General features: G+C 39.6%; 1 protein-coding gene across 1 annotated transcript in view; it reads right to left on the bottom strand.

Annotated features, from left to right (window-relative positions):
• The window catches only part of AK5 (adenylate kinase 5), a 148,785-nt gene that overhangs the window by 83,173 nt on the left and 41,142 nt on the right, over positions 1–24,470 (bottom strand). Inside the window, exon 6 of the mRNA XM_070746199.1 lies at positions 22,117–22,308. Coding sequence (XP_070602300.1) covers positions 22,117–22,308 — 192 coding nt within the window. The remainder of the gene's footprint in view (positions 1–22,116; positions 22,309–24,470) is intronic.

The following is a 24,470-nucleotide window of genomic DNA, read 5'->3' as shown; positions in this document are numbered from 1 at the left end:
TCACCAGAAGTTCAAAGTTATTGACGAGGTAATTCAGGAAATAAGATACAGGGGCAGAAAACTCCAAAGTCTGATTCAGTTTTGTGGCTATAATTTTAATGTCATGGCATAATATGGTTGATTTTTTTTCTGGTTTATCCAAATTGGCAACTCTAAATCCAAGGAAGATATCTGGTTAAAAAACAAATCCTAATATTATTTAACATATTGGGTGAATCTAGACTTTTACTCAAAATTGAAACTATCAAATGTATTAAATATGTTGCAAATATCATGATTTCCCCCTGGCATTCTGAAAACATAAGGCAACTGAAGGATGCTGAAAGCCTGATTAGGATTCAATAACAAAGTAGAAAAATAAAACAGATAAACATGTTGCTGAAATATAGTGGAGAGAATCCCATATCAAATTTACAGAAGTATAAAAACTACATGATCACTAGAGCAACACTTTGCTGAAGAGATGAACAAGTACAGTATGTTAAAAGAATGAAAAGCATGGCATTTACACAAAGTGTTTGATGACTAACTAAATCAGCCCATAAAATTTACTCAGATATTCCGTGTTCATTGGGCCTTCTTCCTCTTTCTCAGTACAACTACAACTAAACAAAGTGCTAGAAAAATGAATCCAGAAAAGCATTCAGCTGACAGCAATCATGAAATTATAATGGTCTGTTAAATATTAGAAAAATTAATTCCCATTATTGTAATAGTATCTGCTGTCGTCCTACCATGTGGAAATCAAGATTTGCATAACAGTTTTATCTTTGGAGATTTATTTGGTGATCTTTCCACCTGACAACATTCATATGCAAAGGCACAGCCACAAACATGAAGCAAGCAACTGCAGTATGTTGCAACTATACTGATGGATAAACTTGTAATGACTATCCAAGCAGCATTAAGTATTAAATAAACAGAATCCCCAAATCATACTAACACAAAAGCTTTATTGAAACAACAACTCGCCATTTCCCCTAATTCCATAAGAATATTAAGAGCCTCTTGTTATCTCATGTTGTACTTTCATGCTGCTGACGTTAGGTTACACTGTGGGTGATGCCTGGGATCTTATCTGATTCTTAATCATCTATTTCAATGGGTGGATGTCTATGTAGATTCTCAATGATCCAGTTCATGCTCTTCCTGAGACTGTCATCTGTGAGCTTTAAACACCATGTTACAATTTCTACTATGTTTGTTTGTTTATTTGTTTGTTTATTTAGTAATTAATTAATTAATTATATTATATTATATTTGTATGCCGCCCCTCTCCGCAGACTCGGAGAGACTACATCACCAAACACGTAAATAAGTTAACTACACTTCTAATGTGGGCAGTCTCCAGCCCATACCTTCATATCTTTCTTGGTGACCTAAATCTACCTCTTATTGAATGTACAAGACAACCTATACATTCAGCCCTGTACAATACGTAGCCTGTAACTAATCTGGGACTGGATCAACTAGTAACCAACAACACTAGACTCAATAGACACCTGGGTGCGGAACGTGGAGGCAGCCAACTGGACATTCCGAAGATGAAAGGTCTTTTCTGCCATCGCAAAGCCAGTCGCTGATGGGGCTTCCTGATCAATTCAGACAACTAAGCATGAGTTGGACCAAACTCTGTTTGAGTTCTAGAATCCCCAGATGGAGCTTACCCAGCCCACATTCTCCAGAGTGATCTATTGTGGCCCAGGGAAGTGGAAACTCCAGCTCCTTTCACATGGCAAAGAGCAGAACCCCTACAGGTCTCGGTGCTGGGGCAAAACCTGTGTGGGCACCCCCCCCCCATGGAACTGCTGTGGGCGCAACAACCTGGGACCAGGATCCTGCCAGCATGGCGGCCCCCAGTTTCGGCCCCCTGGCCCCCTGGCCCGCTACCAAGACCTGAACTAGCAGCACAATTCCAAGCCCCAGCTGCATGGGCTTTCTTCCCAGACGTGGAATGGACACAATGCCAACGGGCACCGGAGTCCCACAGCCTCATGGTCAGCCCCAAGCCACCAAAATGCAGCTGGGGATCGCCTAACTGGTCATGCAGGAAGTGGGCCCCCAGCAGCAAGCGATGGTCCCATCAGCTGCATAAGCTCAAGCCGCCGGCCAACTGGCTCCCACACAGTCTCCCCAGTTTTGGGTCATGTTTGATGGGGACCCCAGGAAGCTGGCCTACTTCCTTAGCCAACTCTTGGTGTATGCAGAGCAGTATGGCCATCTCTTCCCATCAAACTGGGAAGGAATAACCAGCAATAATGGAAGGGAGGAATGATGTGGAAGCAGCTGAGTGGGTGGCAAAACCGCACAACCAAGTGGCCCCAGAAATCGATGATGCCGACAAGTTCATCCACCCAAGGATGGTCCGATTTAACAATATGGCTTGACAAGTCCAAGCTAAAGAACAGATCCAACGGCTGAAGCAAGCAGGCCAGCCAGCAGGCCAGCAGGAGTTCAGAAGGGCAGCAGGCAAAGTGAGGGACTGGCCTGAGACCCTTTTGGTGCACACATTTAAAACAGGCCTAGACCTAGAGTTGAGGAAGACCTGTAGCATTCAGGGGGTGCCAAACATAATTCAAGACTAGTATGCCATTGCCCTGGACCATGAGCTCGGGGCACCTGGGAAGATCCCAGCTTTGCTATCAGCCAGATGGCTTCCGGGCCACTGATCCCAAATGAAGCCAATGATGCCACATCCTCCACTAGCAACAAGAACAATAAAGTGCTACCGGTGCAGCCAATCTGGGCATCACACCTGCAATGTCTAGGCAATTCCAAAAAATGACATTGTTAGAAGGCTACATAATGTTACTCAATCTACAAGACTCAAAGTTTAAATTTAGAGTGTTGGCAATTCATTGTCTACAAAATGGGTGGATTCCTGCTGGTTTAGACTGAGTCCGCGGAGAGGGGCGGCATACAAATCTAAATAAATAAATAAATAAATAAATAAATAAATAAATAAATAAATAAATCCGAAACGGTAGCCACCCGCTAGTGATGTCACGATGCTGTCACGGATCTGGTTTGGTCGGTGCCGGTCTGTGGGTGCCACCATCTTTTTAAGGCTTTTTTTTCTTTATTTTTTTACTGTTTTGAAGTTTTTTCATCTGCTGCAGCTTGAAAAGGGGTCCTTTCACCCATCCCCAGGTTTATATTTACCTTTATTCCTTTGCCCAAAGCACAGCTGATCAGCTGTGTTTTGGGCTGATTATAGCTACTGAGCATGCACGGAAGCAGAATTGCGTGAGGGGATGCATGCGTGCTCATGCGCACAAAACATTACAATGCAAATTTGTGACAAAGATAAGTAAAACCCACCCCTGCCACAAAACATATTCATTTGCTCATATGATAACAATGCAGTGGTACCTTGGAACTCAACAACTCATTGAATTTTGTATCCAGCATATTTTAATGCAAAAAAATTGTTCCAGTACTCATTGTTTGTTTGGTACTGAACACACAAGCTAGAACATGTCAGTGTCAGTTCCCTTGTCTCACATTATGCCTTATGGGAACCAATTAACAGTGAGTGCCAAGTACCACTGTAGCTTTGATGAAAGGAATATGATAACAGTGAAAAATTATTAGGTCCAGGCCCATGGGAGATACACTGACCTAGATCTCAAAGAATGCAAACATTTTGACTAACTTAATTCCAGCAAAGTGAAGTCAGGAAAGAGCCGAATTTCCGTACAAAACCTGTCCCTAGATAAATTGACAGCAGAAGTTTTCTCTACCTTTGAGCAGAACTGATTCTGAAAGCGTTCATTATCTGTATTGTCAGCACAGCCAATACAATCTGAGCTGACCTATTCACTATTATTAGTCTATTCAATATTATTTACCATTCATCATGTTATTTTCTTAGCTGATAGTTTATCACTCCAGCAACTTATCAGGACTGGGATTTGTACACCAGACTTATAGATGTATATTCTTTGTACACCTGTCAGACTTGATAGTGAGATTGATGGATGTATAAATTACATAAATAAATAATAACTCCAAAAATATACCTTGGTTCAAGATTATAGGACAATGCCATGGAATATATAGAGCATTTTATTATAATATGCTTATTTATTCATCAACCCAAGAAAGGGTGTTTTTTTTCTTCACTCAGGAAAGAATCCTTTAGTGACAAACTACGTCTCACATAAATTGGTCATTCCTAATTAGGAGACAGAAACATCAGCAAAAAACATAATGTGCTTGTACTCAAAGCACATTTTAAATTTAGTACTGATTTACTGCTGTTTTATTTGCTACAACCAATTGCTAGAAAAATACGATTTAGTAGGCAATATATTTTATACCAATTACAAAACTGCTACCCTTTAAACATTAGATATATTACTATGCATGAAAGCATTACTACTAACAAAGGTACCGAGACAGCATATTAACAACACGTACAGGAAGTTAAAACAGTCTGATAAGCTGACAGTTCTCCAAAACAATCTAATGCGACAGAGAACAATTCAGAATAAGAAAGAAGTAGAATATATCTACCTACAATATTTTTGTATACATTACCATGTATTTAGCACTCAGGTAATCCTCAGCCTATGACCACAACAGAGTCCAGAATTATGATTATAAGTCATGGTAGTTGTAAAGCGAGATGCCCACGTGATCATCTTGCTTAATTACCACAATTCCTGCTCTCTAAGTTGCAGTCATTATGTGACCAATCATTAAGTAGAGCCTCAGAGGATGGGGGGAGGCTCTGGGAGGCCTGGTGTAGATTCAGGCCCACAATGCAATACCTCCCCAGCTCACACAGGTTTTCCCACACCTCCTGAGGCACCCTGTGTTCCACTTCCCATCCCGCTGGGTCCCACAACCTAGAATTTCCTCCCTATTCCATCACGCCTCACTTCATACACTTTTTCCACAGATCACTTTTAAGAAAGAGAACCACTGATTTGCTACCTGGCCCTCCTATATAGTGGCATTGTGGTGGTATTCCAGAAATGGATGTCATTGTGTGAGCGATCACAACTGCAATCTGAGAATTGCGGCCACTCCCCAAATGGTATCCACCTCTGGGATGACATCACACGATATCTGTATAGGAAGGTCAACTGGCGGATCAAGTGAAGTGAGGTGTGGCAGAGGGAGAGAGAGAGAGACAGAGAGATGGGGTGGGAGAGGGAAGAGGCCTAAGCAGGGGTGCGCTACTGCCTGGAGGGAGCGAAAATGGAGCTCCACCCCAGAGTACCCAATTTGTACTGAAAGATGTTGAAACAAAATGCATAACCCACGCCCACAGCGTGGTAGTAAAAATTTGGTAGCCCATCCCTGGGCTTAAGGGTGTGAGACTCAATTAAGTTAGAAGGAGGACCATGGCTTGTGGGGTCCCCAGTGGGTAGAAGGTAGGATCAAGGAAGCCAAATGAGGCAGGATGGATGGGAAAATAGGCAGGTCCCTGGAATCGGTCATAAAGGCAAGTGGATTTCCAGGAACCTGAATTTTGTTCACATCACTGCAAGGTTTCTGGAGTAGCCATAACCTCAGATCATCAGTCCCTTTGTTCAGTGTTGCTATAATTTTGAATGGTCATTGAATGACTAGTTGTAAGCTGAGGACTATCTATATCTCTCATCACATGGCAGCTGTCATACCAGGACACATCTGAAATTACTTACAAATTTACAGCTCTTTCAAACAGAGCCTGGCCTTATGCAATTTATTTATAGCAACACTGTGAAAGTGATTTCTCATTTCCTTCTCCTGTTTTTTTGGTTTCTAATCTTATTTAACTTTTTCAGACTCATCAAGGTTGACCAGGTAAAGACATCATAGCTAGCCTCTAGGTGTGTGAAACCAATCCAAAATGTGAAAACACCACACAGTACTCCTTTAATGCAGCCATTAAATAACCTAGCTAATATAATATTTATTTAACCATACAAATATTGTTCATTTAATATGCTAAATACAGTAATACCTCATGATACGAACTTAATTGGTGCAAGGAGGAGGTTCGTAAGGTGAAAAGTTCGTAAGACGAAACAATGTTTCCCATAGGAATCAATGGAAAAGCGATTAATGTGTGCAAGCCCAAAATTCACCCCTTTTGCCTCATTGTTGCCGGCATTCAGATCCTTGTTGGGGGGGTGGAGGGGGGAGACAGCAGAGCTGCCTGGAGGGAGCCTCGTGGGTGCATTGACAGGTGAGGCTTGTCAACCGGCGGCGCTCCCACCCTCCTTGGAAGTTTTCTGTGATGAAGCGCTGGGGGAGGTGTCAATTCTCCAGGTCCGGATGCCCCTCCTGCCCCCCCAAGCTTCGTACAAAGCCAAGCTTCCCAGCCAGCAGAAGCTGCTGTGGTGGCGAGGGGGGTGTCAGGAGTTTCTCCCCACGGTGTCCTTGCTCTCCCGATCGGTGGGGAAAAGCTCGGGGAGAAGCTCCTGATGCCGCGCCCCCCTCACCTCCACAGCAGCCGGCTGGGAGGTGAAGAGCTGGGGTGGGGGGGTGTCCTGATATCCCCCCCAGCGCTTTACCTCCCCTCCCAGTCAAAAAGGCAAAGCCGGGCAGCTCCCCGCCGCCGAAGGAGGCTTAACCCCGCCTCTCTGTCCCACCCATCGCCCATATCCGGCAAAACTGCCTCCCGAGCAGTAGCTGCTGCGGCGAAGACATTTGGGTTTTTGGCTGGGGGGGGGAGGCAAGAGATCCGGCCACCCCACCCCAGCGCTTCACCTTCCCCCCCAGCCAAAAACCCAAAGGTCCCCACTGCAGCAGCCGCTGCAGGAGACTTAGCCTCCCGATCCTCCCCGCCCCTCACCCGTGGCCTCCTGAGCGCTTTTGCCTGATGGGAGGCGAAGCGGTGGGGTGGGGGGTATCAGGACACCCCCAACACCCTGAAAGAATAAAAGGCAGCCACCCCTTATTCAAAACGTTCCAGGATCCCCTGCCTTTTATTCTTTCAGCCACCCCTTATTCAAAACGTTCCAGGATCCCCTGCCTTTTATTCTTTCAGCCACCCCTTATTCAAAACGTTCCAGGATCCCCTGCCTTTTATTCTTTCAGCCACCCTTATTCAAAACGTTCCAGGATCCCCTGCCTTTTATTCTTTCAGCCACCCCTTATTCAAAACGTTCCAGGATCCCCTGCCTTTTATTCTTTCAGCCACCCCTTATTCAAAACGTTCCAGGATCCCCTGCCTTTTATTCTTTCAGCCACCCCTTATTCAAAACGTTCCAGGATCCCCTGCCTTTTATTCTTTCAGCCACCCTTATTCAAAACGTTCCAGGATCCCCTGCCTTTTATTCTTTCAGCCACCCCTTATTCAAAACGTTCCACGATCCCTTGCCTTTTATTCTTTCAGCCACCCTTATTCAAATGTGCCCGGAGCTTTGACGCTTTGACGTTCCTGGAGCTTTGAGGCTTTGGCCTCCAGGAAGGACGTCTTCATGACGTCAAAGCTCCGCCCATGGAATTCCCTATTGGGATTCCCCTCCTCTGTTTGAGCCTCCAGACCGGCCTAAAACGCTGCCGCCGATCGCAAAAACGGGCTGCGCCGCCGCCCGGCTGTTTCAGAAGGTTACAGCCAGGTGGCGCCACAGCCCAGCGGAGCGCCTTTTTTGCGATGGGGGCAGGTTCGTAAGGCGAAAAAAGTTCGTAAGAAGAGGCAAAATTTTTCGAACCCTGGGTTCGTATCTCGAAAAGTTTGTATCACGAGGGGTTCGTATCATGAGGTACCACTGTATTTATATTTCCGGAGGGGGGAAAAAGGGAGGGGGAGAAACAGAAACCAATCTAGCAGAGACCTGCCTTGAATAACTTAATTCTGAATTCAAGAAATCCTTAATAACTTTTAAAAGTTTCTAAAACAAGATAATTCCAAAAACAACAAAATACACATAGTAGTCATCCAGTTTAATAATCATGATTAACAAATCAAAGAAAAATAAAAGTAATCATGTGCGCAAGATTTAAAAATCAAATTCTGATAACATATGAAAAATTTGCCTCACCTGAATAAGTCTAATAGCTCAGTAATGAAAGAGCAACTTTGAATAAATTATGCACAGTTTTTCAAGAATTTGTATTTAAATAGATACTGTAACTACAAATGAAGAAATTCATTTTCATTGTCCTGATTTTCATTTATTAAACAAATAGAGGTGAAATCAACTTTTAAATGTTCAAAATATTTCCAATCACTCCAAAGTTCTGCAAACAAAATGGTAACATTCGATCAAGTGATAATAAATACACCTCTGAAATTGGCTTTGCTTCTTGTATAAAGCTTTGCAATTGTGCTAGCAACAGGGGCCATTCGTTTCCTGGTGTTCAGCTTGATTATCAGGCTTATATTTGGATTCCTATCCCTATATGGAATTCAAATGATTTATCATAAAAATGATTATGGGCACAACTAGAAAGCTACAATTTTTGAAATCCTGACAGGGACTTATTTCCTCATTCATCTAAAATTCAGATATTTCTCCAACATTAAACACATTAGGGTTGGAAGTGTAAATTTGATGTCTATTCATGTGGAAAATTGACCTTAGGTAACCATAATTTGAAAATTGCTGGTAAATCCTGTTTGGGGAACACTCAAGCAGAAATTGAATAATCAGATTATTTAAATTATTATGTAATAAAGATCAAAATATTCTAAGGAGAATTGATTATATTTAAGCTTGGGTTACTTAAAACTATCCAGTTAAAGCATATTTAATCTTAGAGTTTAAACTGCCATATTAGCAGCTACAGCAACCATTAAAATAATATCATTGCAAAGCATTTTAGATAAGTGTAGTACATCCACAGATTATTCTCCTAGAAAGTTTGCCAGTATAATCAAGATAAAAACTGGTAACAACTTTGGAAGAAATAATTGGAATAACCTATTTTAATAAATTAATTTGCTCATCTTTTAAAGAAGATTAAATATGAATCTGATTATCATTAGAAAAAACAAATCCAAGAAAAATATTTGCACTCCACAGTAGATATTCAAGAACTCAATTTCTTAATGTTAGAAATGTTGGAAGAGACTCTCAGTTTGTTTGGACTTGTTCTATAGTCATCTTGCTTTGGTGTTTGTTCACATCATAATTCTTCTCATTATTATTTGAGAAAGATAAATACAGGTTTAGATTTTCAAATGTTTAAAAAAGTATATTTTATATACTGAAAACTTGAAATCTACTAATGTATGAACAACTTCTAGTGAGAATCTCAGCATCTAGTGAGAATGGAACATCACTAAAAATATTTTGCTTTATTTGAAAGATACAGATACAGCTACTTCAAGATTTAAAATCTTGAATTGAATATACATCTTTACAATCTGATTTTGAATGGGCTCTTTACTCACATATTGAAAAGTATGGCTCGAATCATGGATGTCAAACTCACGGCCCACAGGTCAGATGCGTCACACACTGACATGCCCACTGCCATTTTAGCAAAGGGATGGTAAGTCATGATACATCACGTGACAACATGATGCCGCAAGTTTTACACCCACAGCTTAAATGATTCTGTGTAGTGAAGTTTTAATTTGTTTAAAACTCTTTATTTTCTGTTTCTTGCGAATCTATACTACAGTGATGGCACAGGTGCCACAAATGGCAGACGGAGACATATCTGCTGGCACACGAGCTATTGCCCTACGTCAGCTCCAATGTGCATGTGTGTGCTGGACATCTAAATTTTGGCTTGCACAGAGGCTCTTGGAGGGCATTTTTGGCTTCCAGAGAGCCTCTTGAGGGATGGGGGAGGGCATTTTAGGGAAACCATTGGAGCCTGGGGAGGGCGAAACACAAGCCTACTGGGCCTATCAGAAGTTGGGAAGCAGGCTGTTTCCGGCCTCCAGAGGGCCTCTGGGGGGTGTTTTCGCCCTTCCCAGACATTGAATTATGGATATGGCCCTAGCACATGCACAATAGTGCACAAACATGCTCTTTTAGTACCCAAGGAAAAAAAGGTTTCCCATCACTGCTATGGTATAACTAAAGAGGTCAAGTTATAGCAGTCCCATCCCTGTTGCTTCTATCCTACAGTTCTCTCCTGGCTTTATAGTATAGATCCAGATTTGCTACTGAATTATTAATTTTACTTGCATAAAGAAGCATCTTTTAGAAGATTTTACAATGAAAGATGACATTGAATAAACTTCACTAGCAGCCTTGAAACCAGATCTTGTTCCGAATAAAGGAAGGTACTGTTCAACTCCATAAAAAGTATAAGAAGGTCCACTACCTGAATGACAATTCTTCATCTCCGTATTTATACACGGACTAAACAAATGTTTGGAAGCCTCAACACATTTGCCAAGGAATGCATTTTTATGGCTAGAAGCCACAATAAAGCTTTTACGAGCTGAAAGTGAGGAATCACAGAACAATCATCAGGCAAACCCTGGAAGCCAAAGAAACTTGAATACCAATTTATCATGGCAGAATTGAACTCATCAGTTCCAGGACAAAGTCTAAGGTCACAAGCAATCGGGTCCAGGCGATCAGGAAACATTTTGTTGAATTTCGACACAAATAAATATAAAGGAACAATAGTGGTCCGCAATACTGAAAAGCTATACAGTATATGGATGTTTAGATCCCTTGAGAACCAGTTTGAACAATTCAAATCAGGCAGCAGACTGGAAATGCCAATATTCTCTGCATCTTTCATCTGCATTTGTCAACATTCTCTAGGGCAGGGGTAGGCAATTATGGCAACATGATGCCCCATGGACTTCAATACCCAGAATTCCTGGGCTGTTTCAGGAATTCTGGGAGTTGAAGTCCACAGGTCGTAAAGTTTCCATAGTTGCCCACTCCTAATCTAGGGTTTAGTAGAAGAAACAGTTTGTCATTATTCATTATCTTTTTTTCAGGCATATTGCTTGATTTTGACTTGTCCCTATCTAGTCCCTGAGAATCTTGATTTTGTCTTGATTTCACATGAATTCCAATTCCTCATCATCACACAGTCATTGATTATAAGAGATAGAAATGCTTGTGAAATCATTTATTCCAATCCATGCTCAATGTAGGAATCCATTACTACAGCATCAACAACTTCTGTTCAAATCCTCCCAGAGAAAAAGAACCCACCCTCTCCCAAGGCAATTATTATTATTATTATTATTATTATTATTATTATTATTATTATTTATTAGATTTGTATGCCGCCCCTCTCCGTAGACTCGGGGCGGCTCACAACAATAACAAGAACAGTGTAAAAAACAAATCTAATAATTTAAAAACACTAAAAATCCCATTATTAAAAGCAAACACACACACAAACATTCCATGTATAAACTGTATAGGCCCGGGGGAGATGTGTCAGTTCCCCCATGCCTGACGACAGAGATGGGTCTTAAGAGCTTTACGAAAGGCAAGGAGGGTGGGGGCAACTCTGATATCTGGGGGGAGTTGGTTCCAAAGGGTCGGGGCCGCCACAGCGAAGGCTCTTTCCCTGGGTCCCGCCAAACGACATTATTTAGTTGAGGGGACCCGGAGAAGGCCAACTCTGTGGGACCTAACTGGTCGCTGGGATTCATGCGGCAGAAGGCGGTCCCGGAGATATTCTGGTCCGGTGCCATGAAGGGCTGTATAGGTCATAACCAACACTTTGAATTGTGACCGGAAACTGATCGGCAACCAATGCAGACTGCGGAGTGTTGGTGTGACATGGGCATATTTAGGAAAGCCCATGATAGCTTTCGCAGCTGCATTCTGCACGATCTGAAGTTTCCGAACACTTTTCAAAGGTAGTCCCATGTAGAGAGCATTACAGTAGTTGAGCCTCGAGGTGATGAGGGCATGAGTGACTGTGAGCAGGGACTCCCGGTCCAAATAGGGCCGCAACTGGTGCACCAGGCGAACCTGGGCAAACGCAATAAGCAATGTTTCCTCATTGAACAGCTCTTAGGGTTTTTCCTCTGTTGTGTGGTCAAAATCTACTCTCTTGTAATTTAAACTCATTGCTTCTTGTCTTGTCTTCTGAAATAGCTTCATCCTGTCTTGTACATGGCAGCAACCATGTCTTACTATAGCATACTCATCACAATTTTCTCATAAATTTCATACTCTTAAGTAAGCATGAGACAAGCACAAGGACTACAAGGAGCATGTGTAAGAGAAACCTTTGAGATCACTCTTTGACATTTGTATCCAATTCATCCATATAATTGTTATGCCACACTTTGCTAATCAGAAAGTCATGGGCCATTTTATCAAGTGCTTTGGTAAAATTAAGATAATATTAATTACATCTGAAAGATTCCCACAATCTACTGAAGAAATTATTAAGTTAAAAATAAAACTAATTAGTATCATAATCCCTTTTTTTCCTTTAAAAAAAATCTATGTTAATTCCTAATAATTACTATATTGGTTTCAAGATTCTTCAGATCATTCCCTTTATGATCTGGTTGACAATCTTCCCAAATATTAATAGCAGACTTATTAGTCTCTATGAAACAACTTTTCCTTCTCATGCATTAAAATAATTTAATATCTAGTTGTTTGTTCTCTAAGGTTCTTAAATTTAGCAGGTTAGTACTCTATGATGCAATCATTTTAGACTTCAAAGTAAATTATTATTATTATTATTATTATTATTATTTATTAGATTTGTATGCCGCCCCTCTCCGCACACTCGGGGCGGCTCACAACAGTGGCAAAAACAATATATACTGACAAATCTAATAATTAAAATCTAAGATAACAATTATACATTTAAAAATCTAAAAGCAAGGAACCCCAATATAAAAAACATGCATACAGTCATATCATGCACTAGGATTACATAGGCAGGGGGAGATGTCTCAGTTCCCCTATGCTTATTTCTTAATGTACAGTGATACCTTGTCTTACAAACTTAATTGGTTCCGGGACAAGGTTCTTAAGGTGAAACGTTTGTAAGACGAAACAATGTTTCCCATAGGAATCAATGGAAAAGTGATTAATGCGTGCAAGCCCAAAATTCACCCCTTTTGCCAGCCGAAGCGCTTGTTTTTGCGCTGCTGGAGGCTCCCCTCCATGGGAAACCCCACCTCCAGAATTCTGTGTTTTTGCGATGCTGCAAAGAAATCTCAGCAGGGGAATCCCAGCATCGCAAAAATGAGTGCTTCGCTGGCAACGGAAGTCCAGAGGTGGGGTTTCCCAGTGAAGGGAGCATCAGTGAAATCGCAGCATCGCAAAAACACCGAAGTCCTCGAAACCCCACCTCCAGACCTCTGTGTTTTTGCGATGCTGCGATTTCACTGAGGCTCCCCTTGCTGGGAAACCCCACCTCCGGACTTCCGTTGACAGTGAAGCGCCCGTTTTTGCGCTGTTGGGATTCCCCTGCTGGGATTCCCCTGCAGCATCACAAAAACACAGAAGTCCGGAGGTGGGGTTTCCCATGGAGGGGAGCCTCAGGGGAATCCCAGCAGCGCAAAAACGGGTGCTTTGCTGGCAACGGAAGTCCGGAGGCTGGGCAACCAACCGGCGGCGGTGGGTTTGTAAGGTGAAAATAGTTTGTAAGAAGAGGCAAAAAAATCTTAAACCCCGGGTTTGTATCTCGAAAAGTTTGTATGACGAGGCGTTTGTAAGATGAGGTATCACTGTATTTCAATTGATTTATCCAAGGCTCTTCATTATACCTAGGATTCTTGCACTGAACTGGCTTTTGGAATTGATGATCTAAATCAGGGGTGTCAAACTCATGGCATCATGGTGGCGTCACATGACGTGTCGGAATTCTCCCCCCCCCCAATTCACTAAACCAGGCATGTGCGTGGCCAGTGGGTGACACATCGAGCCCATGGGCCAGGAGTTTGATAGCCCTGATCTAAATGATCCCTTTCAATTTTGTCAACCTAAAATTTAAGAACATAGAAAGACTTGGGAAATAGCCAGAATATAATGTTATTTCAAGTTCTTATTTGAATTAACAAAGGGCAACAAAATACTATAATAATATTAACTGTGTCTGTACTCATCTTTGAAGACATAGTATCATAAAGATCTAACTATAGAACCTAAAGTAGTTGTATCAGGGTTAATCAAATGATATGCAGCATTCTGGAAAAAAATGATGGAAATCTAAAAAACAGGAGTATCATAAAACATTTTTGCAACAGGACAAGAGCCAGTGATATACCTTTTGCTTTACTCTGCAGGAATAAAATTGGACAGACAAAAATGTCTTTTTATGCTTAACTAGAGATTATTTCTCTATTACTGATTTAAAAGATAAATATGATTCAGAAAGCTTACAAGTCAGAGCTAAATCATATTCTGTTTAAAGGATGCATCTTTCTCTAACACACAAAAACCCCTCTAAAGAAATCTAACTAAAGAGAAGAGAAACTGGCTAGATTCCTTTCTGATAGAAGAAACAATATTTCAAGACCTGATTACTATTTTGCACCACCCAGAAATGGCTAGCAAAAAATCATCATCCACATCAGAAAACATACTTTTCTTCAAAAGTATTAAAATGATTTCCAAGAGGTATAATTCTCCAATTTTTCTAAAATAATCTTATAAAGAAAACATGAAGACTACTAAAAGTCCTTGGGAAACCTAATACCATTTCTATCATTTTCATTTGGCAACTGTAATTTATAATTGCCAGAGATACGTTTCTAGATATAATGCCTCCTGATCTACTTTACACTATGCTGATTTTCACATATACAATTTCTATCTCTTCTGTGCAAAGAAAAGAGAGTTCCTTTATTTAAAACAACCTTAGAAAAGCTGTAATATACCGATCTTGTCTTTAAAATACATAGTATAGTTGTTTTATAATAACATTTATAATAACATTCCTCAAACTGGTGCCTGACAATTGTTTTGGACTGCAATGCTCAGTCTTTTACATTAAACTAGCTAATTTCCCATGCTTCACTGTTAAACTACATGATGGGGCTTGATAAATTGACAGTTAAAGCTTGAAAATTATATTATTTTGTTAGAGATGGTAAGTTAAGTTTCTGTTACAGATAAAGACATTATTTGCATAGCATAGACTTTCAATTCGTCCCTCAGATAGATTCTCCCTGTAAACAACATTCCTGGTTATGCTCTCTGGCTGGAAGATGACCAGGCTGTCAGATGAACTGACTCTGGAGCAAGCCACATAGCATGCCACGTAGAGAAAGAGGCAGCTTCTATTTGTTTGTTTGTTTGTTAATTACTTGGATGTATATGCCGCCCCTCGACGAGGACTCGGGGCAGCATACAACATATAACATACTTGTGTTTTCCTAATCGCATCTGTAAATCTTTTCCTGCATTTTTGTCTGGTGTTACAGTAGAAGGAACAGATTTGTCTGAACTTAGGAGGAAAATAAGGGGGTGGGATCTGTCTCTGCCTACCAGCTTCCATTGGTATTCATCTGGCTAGCATCCTTTTAGAGTGTGAGAAAGTTGAGTGGTATTTGGAAACACAAACAGTATTTGCTGTGTGAGCAAGAAGGAGACAGGAAGGAGTCTGTGCGTGGCTTAACTCAACTGTTCTGTAGTAAAGCTGTAGTAAAGCTGTGAAAGAAAAAGCAAAACTGAAACTTCTTTGATTGTTTTGCACTTGGATCAGATTTCTTTTCAGGTGGGGAGGGCAAGTAGAACTCCTTAGCATCAGAGCTTGTTAATAATAATAATAATAATAATAATAATAATAATATAAGAAATACTCATGCTCCAATGGTCATTTTGAAAAATTGTTTCTTGGTGAGCACCTAGAAGGCAAGAGAAACATATGTGGCAAATTTTAAGTTTGCATTAAAAACTTTATGGTTTTTGAGACTTTGTGATTAATGTGTGAGTGGTTTTGCTTTTATATACTGTACAGAGCTAAAGAATAAATAAATCTTTCTCACTGAAAGTCTAAGGAAAATCTGTAGTTCAAAATATTCAAAAAGCTGTATAGTAGTCTGCAAATCTGAAAGTTTTGCCTCTGGCCTCTTGACACTAAATACTTAACATGAGAAAAGGAGATATAACTTCCCAAATGAAATCTGTAGATCTCAAATCTGCTGCTCCGAGTCTTTGGAGAGGGGCGGCATACAAATCTAATTAATAATAATAATAATAATAACAACAACAACAACAACAACAACAACAACAACAATAATAATCTGCCATCATTCAGCCCTGCTTTATTTTTAAAGTAATGAATGGCTGACTACAACGTCCAATATTTAGTTGATAAAACCTTCTTATGGCTGCAGCATTGAGCAAAATATTAAAAACAACCAGGAATGTCTTTAACTGGACTTAGATATAACGTTCAACATAAGCCCAGTCTAACAATTGTGTTGCCACAACATGCAGCTGGATAGTTATTAGTAGTCAACAGGCAGGACACAACCACAATAATATCCTCTTGTTCATGTTCTGCACAACTGGTAATGAAAATCATACTTTTGATATCAAAGATAACTTATGGCTGTTATTACTAATGATTACTGAATAGGTTTTTTTCTCTATAGTCTTTTTTTAAAATGTTACTTCTTGCTTGGCTAAATAAAAGTTTTTTCCCCTTAATCAAGGAAGAACTCTAATTTCAAAACCTGTACCTTTGCAACTCAGAGGAGTACAAAGATGCAGGTTTTGTTTATTGGTTTATCTGAACATGTTTATTTATAAAAAGATTCTTTGGGAACATTACTTTGCATATCCTGGGTTTATGAGTCCCAATGTATTGTAGGTAGCTTCTTCTTTTCTTTTCTTTTTACTTTAATTACATGGTTGAACTCCTTTCATTTTTCATTTTTGTGCACTACAGCTGGAACAGGAAAGCAAATGGTTGCCATAACATCATAGTGCTCCAAGATATAGTTAACTAATCCTTTAGTAGCTTATTACTCTTGATTTTACAAAGGAATTAGGACACTTATATCTTTTATTGGTATTATCTTCTTGGAAAATGCTATTGTAAAGACTTCAGCAGAATTAAAGAAGACTTTTGAGGCATCTGTTATACACACACACACACACACACAAAGGGGGGGAGAAAGGGAAAGAACGAGAACTCCATTAATCTTTAGGATTCCCCAAATATATAATTTAGTTTACACTTCACAATCATTCATCTTAGTAAGTTTGCATTCGTGTTTGCAAATATGCTGAGCAGTTTAGCGTTTAGTAAGCAAGTTTTTTAGTATTTTAAAGCAATTTTATAGTCTTACTATTTTTACCCTTCACTAGTGGACAACTATAGACCAATATCTCTCTGTTGCGTCCCTTGTAAAATCATAGAATCAATTATAAATCGATCAATCACCCTCTACTTAGAATCTAATAACCTACTCTCAAACAAACAATTTGGATTCAGAAAGAAATTATCCTGCAAACTACAACTACTTCACTGCAAAAACATTTGGACTACCCACCTTGACCAAGGAAAATCCATTGATGCAATTTATATAGACTTTTGCAAAGCCTTCAACTCAGTGGTCCACGACAAATTACTCCTAAAACTCAAATCCTATGGCATCTCAGGACTCCTCCACAACTGGATTACTGCATTCCTGTCAAACAGGCAACAAATTGTCAAAATTGGTAGTGCCATCTCCACCCCTGTCCCTGTCATAAGTGGCGTTCCCCAGGGAAGCGTACTACGTCCTACTCTCTTCATTCTCTACATCAATGACCTCTGTGACCATATCGAAAGCAACTGTGTTCTTTTTGCCGACGATGTGAAACTTTTCAACACCACTGACAACACACTCACTCTCCAAAAAGACCTGGACTTTGTTTCAGACTGGTCTAACACCTGGCAACTTCAAATATCAACCAACAAATGCTCTACCCTCCACATCGGCAAAAAGAATCCAAACTGCACATACGAACTGAATAAACAATTTCTCACTGCCAACCCACACTCAGTAAAAGACCTTGGAATACTAATATCAAATGATCTAAATGCTAAAGCCCACTGCAACAATATCGCCAAAAAAGCTTCTAGAGTTGTTAACCTGATCCTACATAGCTTCTGCTCAGGCAATCTCACACTACTCACAAGAGCCTACAAAACTTTTGCCAGACCCATCCTAGACTACTGCTCATCTGTCTGGAACCCATACCACATCTCAGACATCAACACCCTTGAAAATGTCCAAAGATATTTCACCAGAAGAGCCCTTCACTCCTCCACTCGAAACAGAATATCCTACGAAAATAGACTAACAATCCTGGGCCTAGAAAGCCTAGAACTACGGCGCCTAAAACACGATTTGAGTATTACCCACAAGATCATATGCTGCAATGTCCTACCGGTCAATGACTACTTCAGCTTCAACCGCAACAACACAAGAGCACGCAACAGATTCAAACTTAATACGAACCGCTCCAAACTTGACTGTAAAAAATATGATTTCAACAATCGAGTTATCAAAGCGTGGAACTCATTGCCGGACTCAATTGTGTCAACCCCTAACCCCCAACATTTCTCTCTTAGACTCTCCACGATTGACCTCTCCAGGTTCCTAAGAGGCCTTTCGTCTCCTGTCCAATTGTCTTTCCTTTCTCTCACTTATCATATATATTTTCTTTCTTTCATATATCCTCTCCTCTAAGTTCACTTTACCCTTATATATATTACTACATGTCTATTTTATTCCTATGTATTTGTGTATTGGACAAATGAATGAATGAATGAATAAATAAATAAATAAATAAATAAATAAATAAATAAAATAAAAAATTAAGATTGTTTTAAAATTAAGATTCTTCTTAAGATTTTTAAGTCTTTTTAGCTATATTAATTGGATTTTTAGATGTATTGTTATGTTGTTTTGATATGTTGTGAGCCGCCCTGAATCCTCAGAGAGGGGTGGCATACAAATCCAATAAATAAATAAATTCTATTTATCTAGGATATTAGGATGAATAATTATTATTCTTTCTATTTTTAAAAAAGAAATGCTTTTGGACTTCGTAATTTTTTATAACAATTCTGGTCAGTGACTATAACAATAAAGATTACTGGTAGTCCTTGACTTACAGCAGTTCATTTAGTGACTATTCAAAGTTACGACAACATTGAAAAAAGTGACTCATGATTGTTTTTCATACTTATGACTGTTGCATCATTCCCATGGTCATGTGATCAAAATTGAGATCTTGGCAACTGACTTGTATTTATTAGGGTTGCAGTCATGTGACCACATTTTGTGACCTGATGAGCAAAATCATTAGGAAAGTCAGATTCACTTAATAACTAAGTTACTAACTTAACAACTGCAATGATTCACTTAACAACAAGATTGTAAAATGTGGCAAAAATCACTTAACAAATGTCTCGCTTAGCAACAGAAAGCTTGAGTTCAATTGAGGTTGTATGTTGAGGACTATCTATATATGGTATACATACCATAAAATATAAATGTCCAACCAGAGAGTCACCAGTTCAAACTGTATTATGTTATATTATATTATATTACTTTTTCTAGTATCTGAATTTCTGATTTAGGCATGACCATATTTACTTTTTATTTAGATAATATTTGAACCTACTCTGCTGCTTGGGTTAAAGGAACTTTTGAAAAAACTTTTTTCCAATACAATAACTAAATACTGGAGCAATCAAATGTTTTCAAAAGAATCACAAGACAATGTGCACCAAGACAAATTCCTTGTGTGTCCAATCACATTTGGCCAATAAAATTCTATTCTATTCTATTCTATTCCATTCTATGTACTGTCTCTTCTGATGTAATATGTGGGAATTTTGTTTTGTTTGTTTTTGTATGGTCCACTGAGTCTGTTTACTCAGTATAAGACATGGGTAGATAAGGACCTAATCTTTTGTCTAAAGCCAGGAGATTTTAAAAAAAAATATATAGCTGCTTTCAAATTTGCTTTGATTTGCAGGAAGAGAGAAAAACAACTCAGCATTAGTATATAGCCTTTCAATGTTGTGAGCAACTCATCAATACCATCTAATATGACCAATTGTTAGAGATACTGAGAAGAGGTACTTTGGGAATAACTTGGAGACCGGAAGTTTCCCATCCATGCTAGATGAATTTCTCCCTAGATTCAACTGCAATTATCAAAGAAAAATAAGAAGAAAAAAAGAGTTTGGTTTGTTTGTTAATTAGCTGAAGCAACGCAAAATTGGGATACAGCTTGAGAGCAGAGCCATCATCGTTTTCCTCCCCCTTTTCGCAGAGCTGAGGAAAATCTTTCTGCAGACTCCTACAGATATTCCAACCTTTTGACAGATCTCTTACCAGCCAAAATATCATTTTTGCTGCTCTCAGCCTGTTCTCCTGTAATATTTCACCAAGCTGCTTGCTTGGCACTTCTGGTTTCTTTTATAAAGAAGCATTGATTCGAAAGAGCTACAGAATTCATCTTATAACAATGCATTATTTTACAAACAGGATCAACGTTGTGATATATTTCCAGTTCTACATCTAAGCAATATATTTGTTGCTTACAAGAATATTTTAAATCAAACAAGAGAGCCATATTACCATTCCACTGCTTTGTCTGATGCTATATAGCAAATATGAAACATTATCTTTTCCAGACTTCCTGACTCTTGCTTTTGAGTTCTGGACAGAATTATAATTGTGGCATAAAAGTACGGAAGGCCAAGAGGAATCGGAAAACAAGCTGTACATTCAACATACAGGTAGCCTTCATTTAGTGACCAGAGCTGGGACCGGCAAATCAGTCATAAATTGAAACAGTTGCTAAATGAATCTATGACTGAGCTTAGGATTTTACTTCAGCTATCCCCTGTTTTACAGATCTCTGAAGGTCATCAATACTGTTGTGGTTAGCTCTGGCCCAGCTCCTGCCCCAAGGACTGTGGATGTGGGGGAGACATCCACATGCTGCTGGCCTGTTTTGCCTCCGGTGGATTCTGCTGATGAAGGCTCCTCTGACCAAGAAGACATGAGTGACAGGGAGGAGGAGAGTGTGGCAGACAGCTCAGAAGAAGATCAATTACCTAGCTCCTCCTTGGATTCAGAACAAGAGTTAATGATACAGCCACACATGCGGAGAGCGATGCATAGGCAACAACTGAGAGATTATTATCAAAGAAAATGAGGCCACCTGTGGTTGGGTGGGGCTGTGGTAATTAGTGAGGCTGCTATAAATAGCAGCCTGTGGGTTTGGCCATTGAGGAGGATTATATGATTGTTGTGTTTCGTGCCTGCTTTGCTGCGTTTGACCTTTTGTGTGCTGATTTTTCCCCACTTTGAAACTAAACCAGAGCAAAGTGTGTTTCACTTTGTGAAAGAAGGGCTGTGAATTGCCTCACAACTGCAAGCTAAGTATCACAGAACTGATAAGGGACTTGTACCAATTACCAGTTTGTTTGGAGAGTGCTCTTTGCTATACAAAAAGAGGGCTTAGTTTAAGCGAATTTTCATTATAAAGAACATTGTTTTGAATTTTCAAACGTGTGTGTGTCTGAAATTTGTACCTGTGAATTTTCAGGAGGAGTCTACCAGAGAGCCCGACGGAACAAATACGAAGACTAGCCATATGTGAAAAGCATTTTTTCATGGCTTGCTGCACTCATTTAATGAGAAGTAGCTGTAATTCATATTATCAGAATGGCTGTATTTGTTCCAAATTAGCATCCAGCTCAAAATGTATTCTATAGCTCAGCGTTCCCCAGCCTCAGATGGCAAGCATGAATGAAGTCTACACATCTTAAAGCTGAAGATGTTGAGAAATACTGAGGTAGCTTATAGCATCCCTAAATTTGGCCACAATTTTTCTTCTGCTGATCCCAATGGATTGACAACAGACCATTTCCACCTGGACACCAGTCTTTCACAAAATGACTTACCAGATTCTCTGAGAAGAACATTTCTGGGTGTTGTAAGACAACAATGATGGCTCAAAAATATTTCTACTCTAATAGAAAGGGCTTTCATCAAAAAAGCAATTGCTGAATAAATTATACATCCAGGTGAGCATGAAACAGCTGCATAACCAATTGGGGCCTCTCAGTCTGTGAGAGTCTAACTGCAGAAGCCGTCAATCAAACATGGGGGGGGGGACTGTTAATGATTAAACAGTTATTTTCAAAAGCATGAGACAATTTTTTTCTAGGTCAGACGATCGTTGCCTGAAGTCTGCTAGCTGAAATTAATTTATCAAGCATATAGGTTTTAAAACTTACAGTCACAATCAGACCCTTTTCCTGGAAATATTTGACCAGCGGAACAGTATTCTGCTTGAAATTAGTTAGGCGTCTCTGTGTGGCTTTCAAATTATCGTCTGGCCTCCCCTGCTGTTCGGCACGTTTCATTAGGCGTTCCTGGAGCCGTTGATTTGAGCAGGACAAGAACACCACCAAATCTGGGGTACAGATCTGCAAAGAAGACAATCCAAATGATAGATCAACATAGGGAAATATATTCATGTTAATGACAATTGTCCATGTCACCACTTGGTTGAGGTGAGCAGCTATAGAAATTGGATGGATGGATGGATGGATGGATGGATGGATGGATGGATAGGTGGGTGGGTGGATGGGTGGGTGGGTGGGTGGATCGATCGATCGATCGATCGATCGATCAATCAATCAATCAATTATGCTGTAAACCACCAACTTTTGCCATTTTTCAAGAACTTTAGTACTGAACCCTTACTTATTTTTGCTAGAAGTGAAATATGATCCCTGTTGACATCCCAAGATAAGTACTGTACTGTCCTTCTGAAATTTAAATTATATTGAGAGAAACCAATACATCCAACAGGTAGTTTGGGTAGACTATATTGTAGACTATACTGTATCCAACACTGTGTAGACTAAAAAGAAAGGAGATTCCCTTTTCTCCCTTCTTGTATCCCCATGCCCATAGCTACAACTTGATGAGAAAGAGCAATTTGTTTGGTTGGAAAGAAATGTTATCCCAGCTGGTAAGCAAGATCCAAGAAATGACACCAGCTGGCATTTAGAAGTGCATCTATGGGCATGGTATGAAAACACTAGAAAAGAAAAGATAGTGCCATCCCACATGATTTTAGCACACCATTCCTGCTGTTCAGGCCAAAGGCACTTATTAGAGACTGTGATGGCCATGTTCTCAGTAATAAGGGTTCTTTATAATAACATAGCAGAAATAAATAATCCTAACTGAATTGAGCGTCTTTTATCAAAATGATTGTTGGGTTCAAATCTTAATGCTGATATTTATGTTTCAGCACACATTATGGGAATAATTATGTTCTTTGAAAATAATTGAGCGGAATGAAACTGTCTCAAATAATTGGCCTGATGATTAGAGTCCATATGAAATAACAAGATAACCTAAGCAGCCATACAATTAAAAGATACTGGGGGGAGTTTATTTTAAGTTGTTTACTTAAGGAAGACAAATATTCAGGACAGTTTGTCATTTTCTAAGGAATGTACAGTACTGTCAATGCTATTTGCATTTGGAAAGGATGTTTTGGAAAGGATGGATGGTTTGCCTGTTAAGCCTTGGCAAAATAAGCTAATGTTATACAAGAGAATAGATTCAAAACTGATGTGTATAATTATCTAAACGGAAGCTTGTACCTCACGTCCATTTATTTCTTATTCAAACTATTCTGCTGTCTACAGCTTATATATTACACTTCTACCACAAATCTTGAAAGTTTTATAAGTATATTATTAATTACAACCATTATGTGAGCAAATATGACATCATCTCTTCACAGTAATGCTTGCAGACTTAGGTAAGACCTACAAATTTAACAAAATGGGGGGGGGGAACCTTTATTAAAAAATAGGCATTGATGATGATAGAAAATCCTCAAAACTAGAAATGCTTGAAGGACATAAAAGTTAAGTGATTCTGGGAAGAAGGTAAGAAGATTGAAAGAGAATAATTAAGATATTTAAATTATATATATATATACAGTATATTAAAAACTAGTGCTAATTAACTCCCTTCCAAAAATATTAATTATAGGAGGCAGAAAATTTCAAACTGGAAGTAAAACAACCCCTGGAATAACAGAAAAATTTGGTCCTATTTTTAAAAAAACCAAGTAGGAGATAATAAACTACTAACAACATTGCAAGACATGTCAATATTTGTAACAAATGCTTTCTTCCAGTAACGTAAAACACAAATCCATATGTGGCGATCACTGGATTAACTCTAAAATTACATAGTCTCTCAGCAAAAATGGAGAACCTCTATTCAATCAAGCAAGATACTGTATGTGGTGCCAGTCAGGGGTGAGTTCTAGATTTTTCTGCTGCTGTTTTGCTCAGTGATGCTGCACATGCACATTTCGCATGGGCACGGGCATGCCTTGCACATGCATGCATGTGCAGTGCTTAAAACACAGCTTTTGTGTATGCGCAGAAGCAAAAAACAAAATGGTGCTGCCTGTGGCGCTGTTGAGAGAGCTGGTTTGGGGGTGTGGCAGGCCTGGGTTGCTTGCTGGTTCTAGCGACCCAGGCTGCCAAGTTACTACCGGTTCTACAGAACCAGTCCGAACTGGCTGAAACCCACTTCTGGTGCCAGTAGGTCA

The sequence above is a fragment of the Erythrolamprus reginae genome, chromosome 3 (assembly GCF_031021105.1).
Source record: "Erythrolamprus reginae isolate rEryReg1 chromosome 3, rEryReg1.hap1, whole genome shotgun sequence".
NCBI lineage: Eukaryota > Metazoa > Chordata > Lepidosauria > Squamata > Dipsadidae > Erythrolamprus > Erythrolamprus reginae.
The sequence above is the reverse complement of the archived record's forward strand: the minus strand, read 5'-3'. Positions and strand labels throughout refer to the sequence as shown.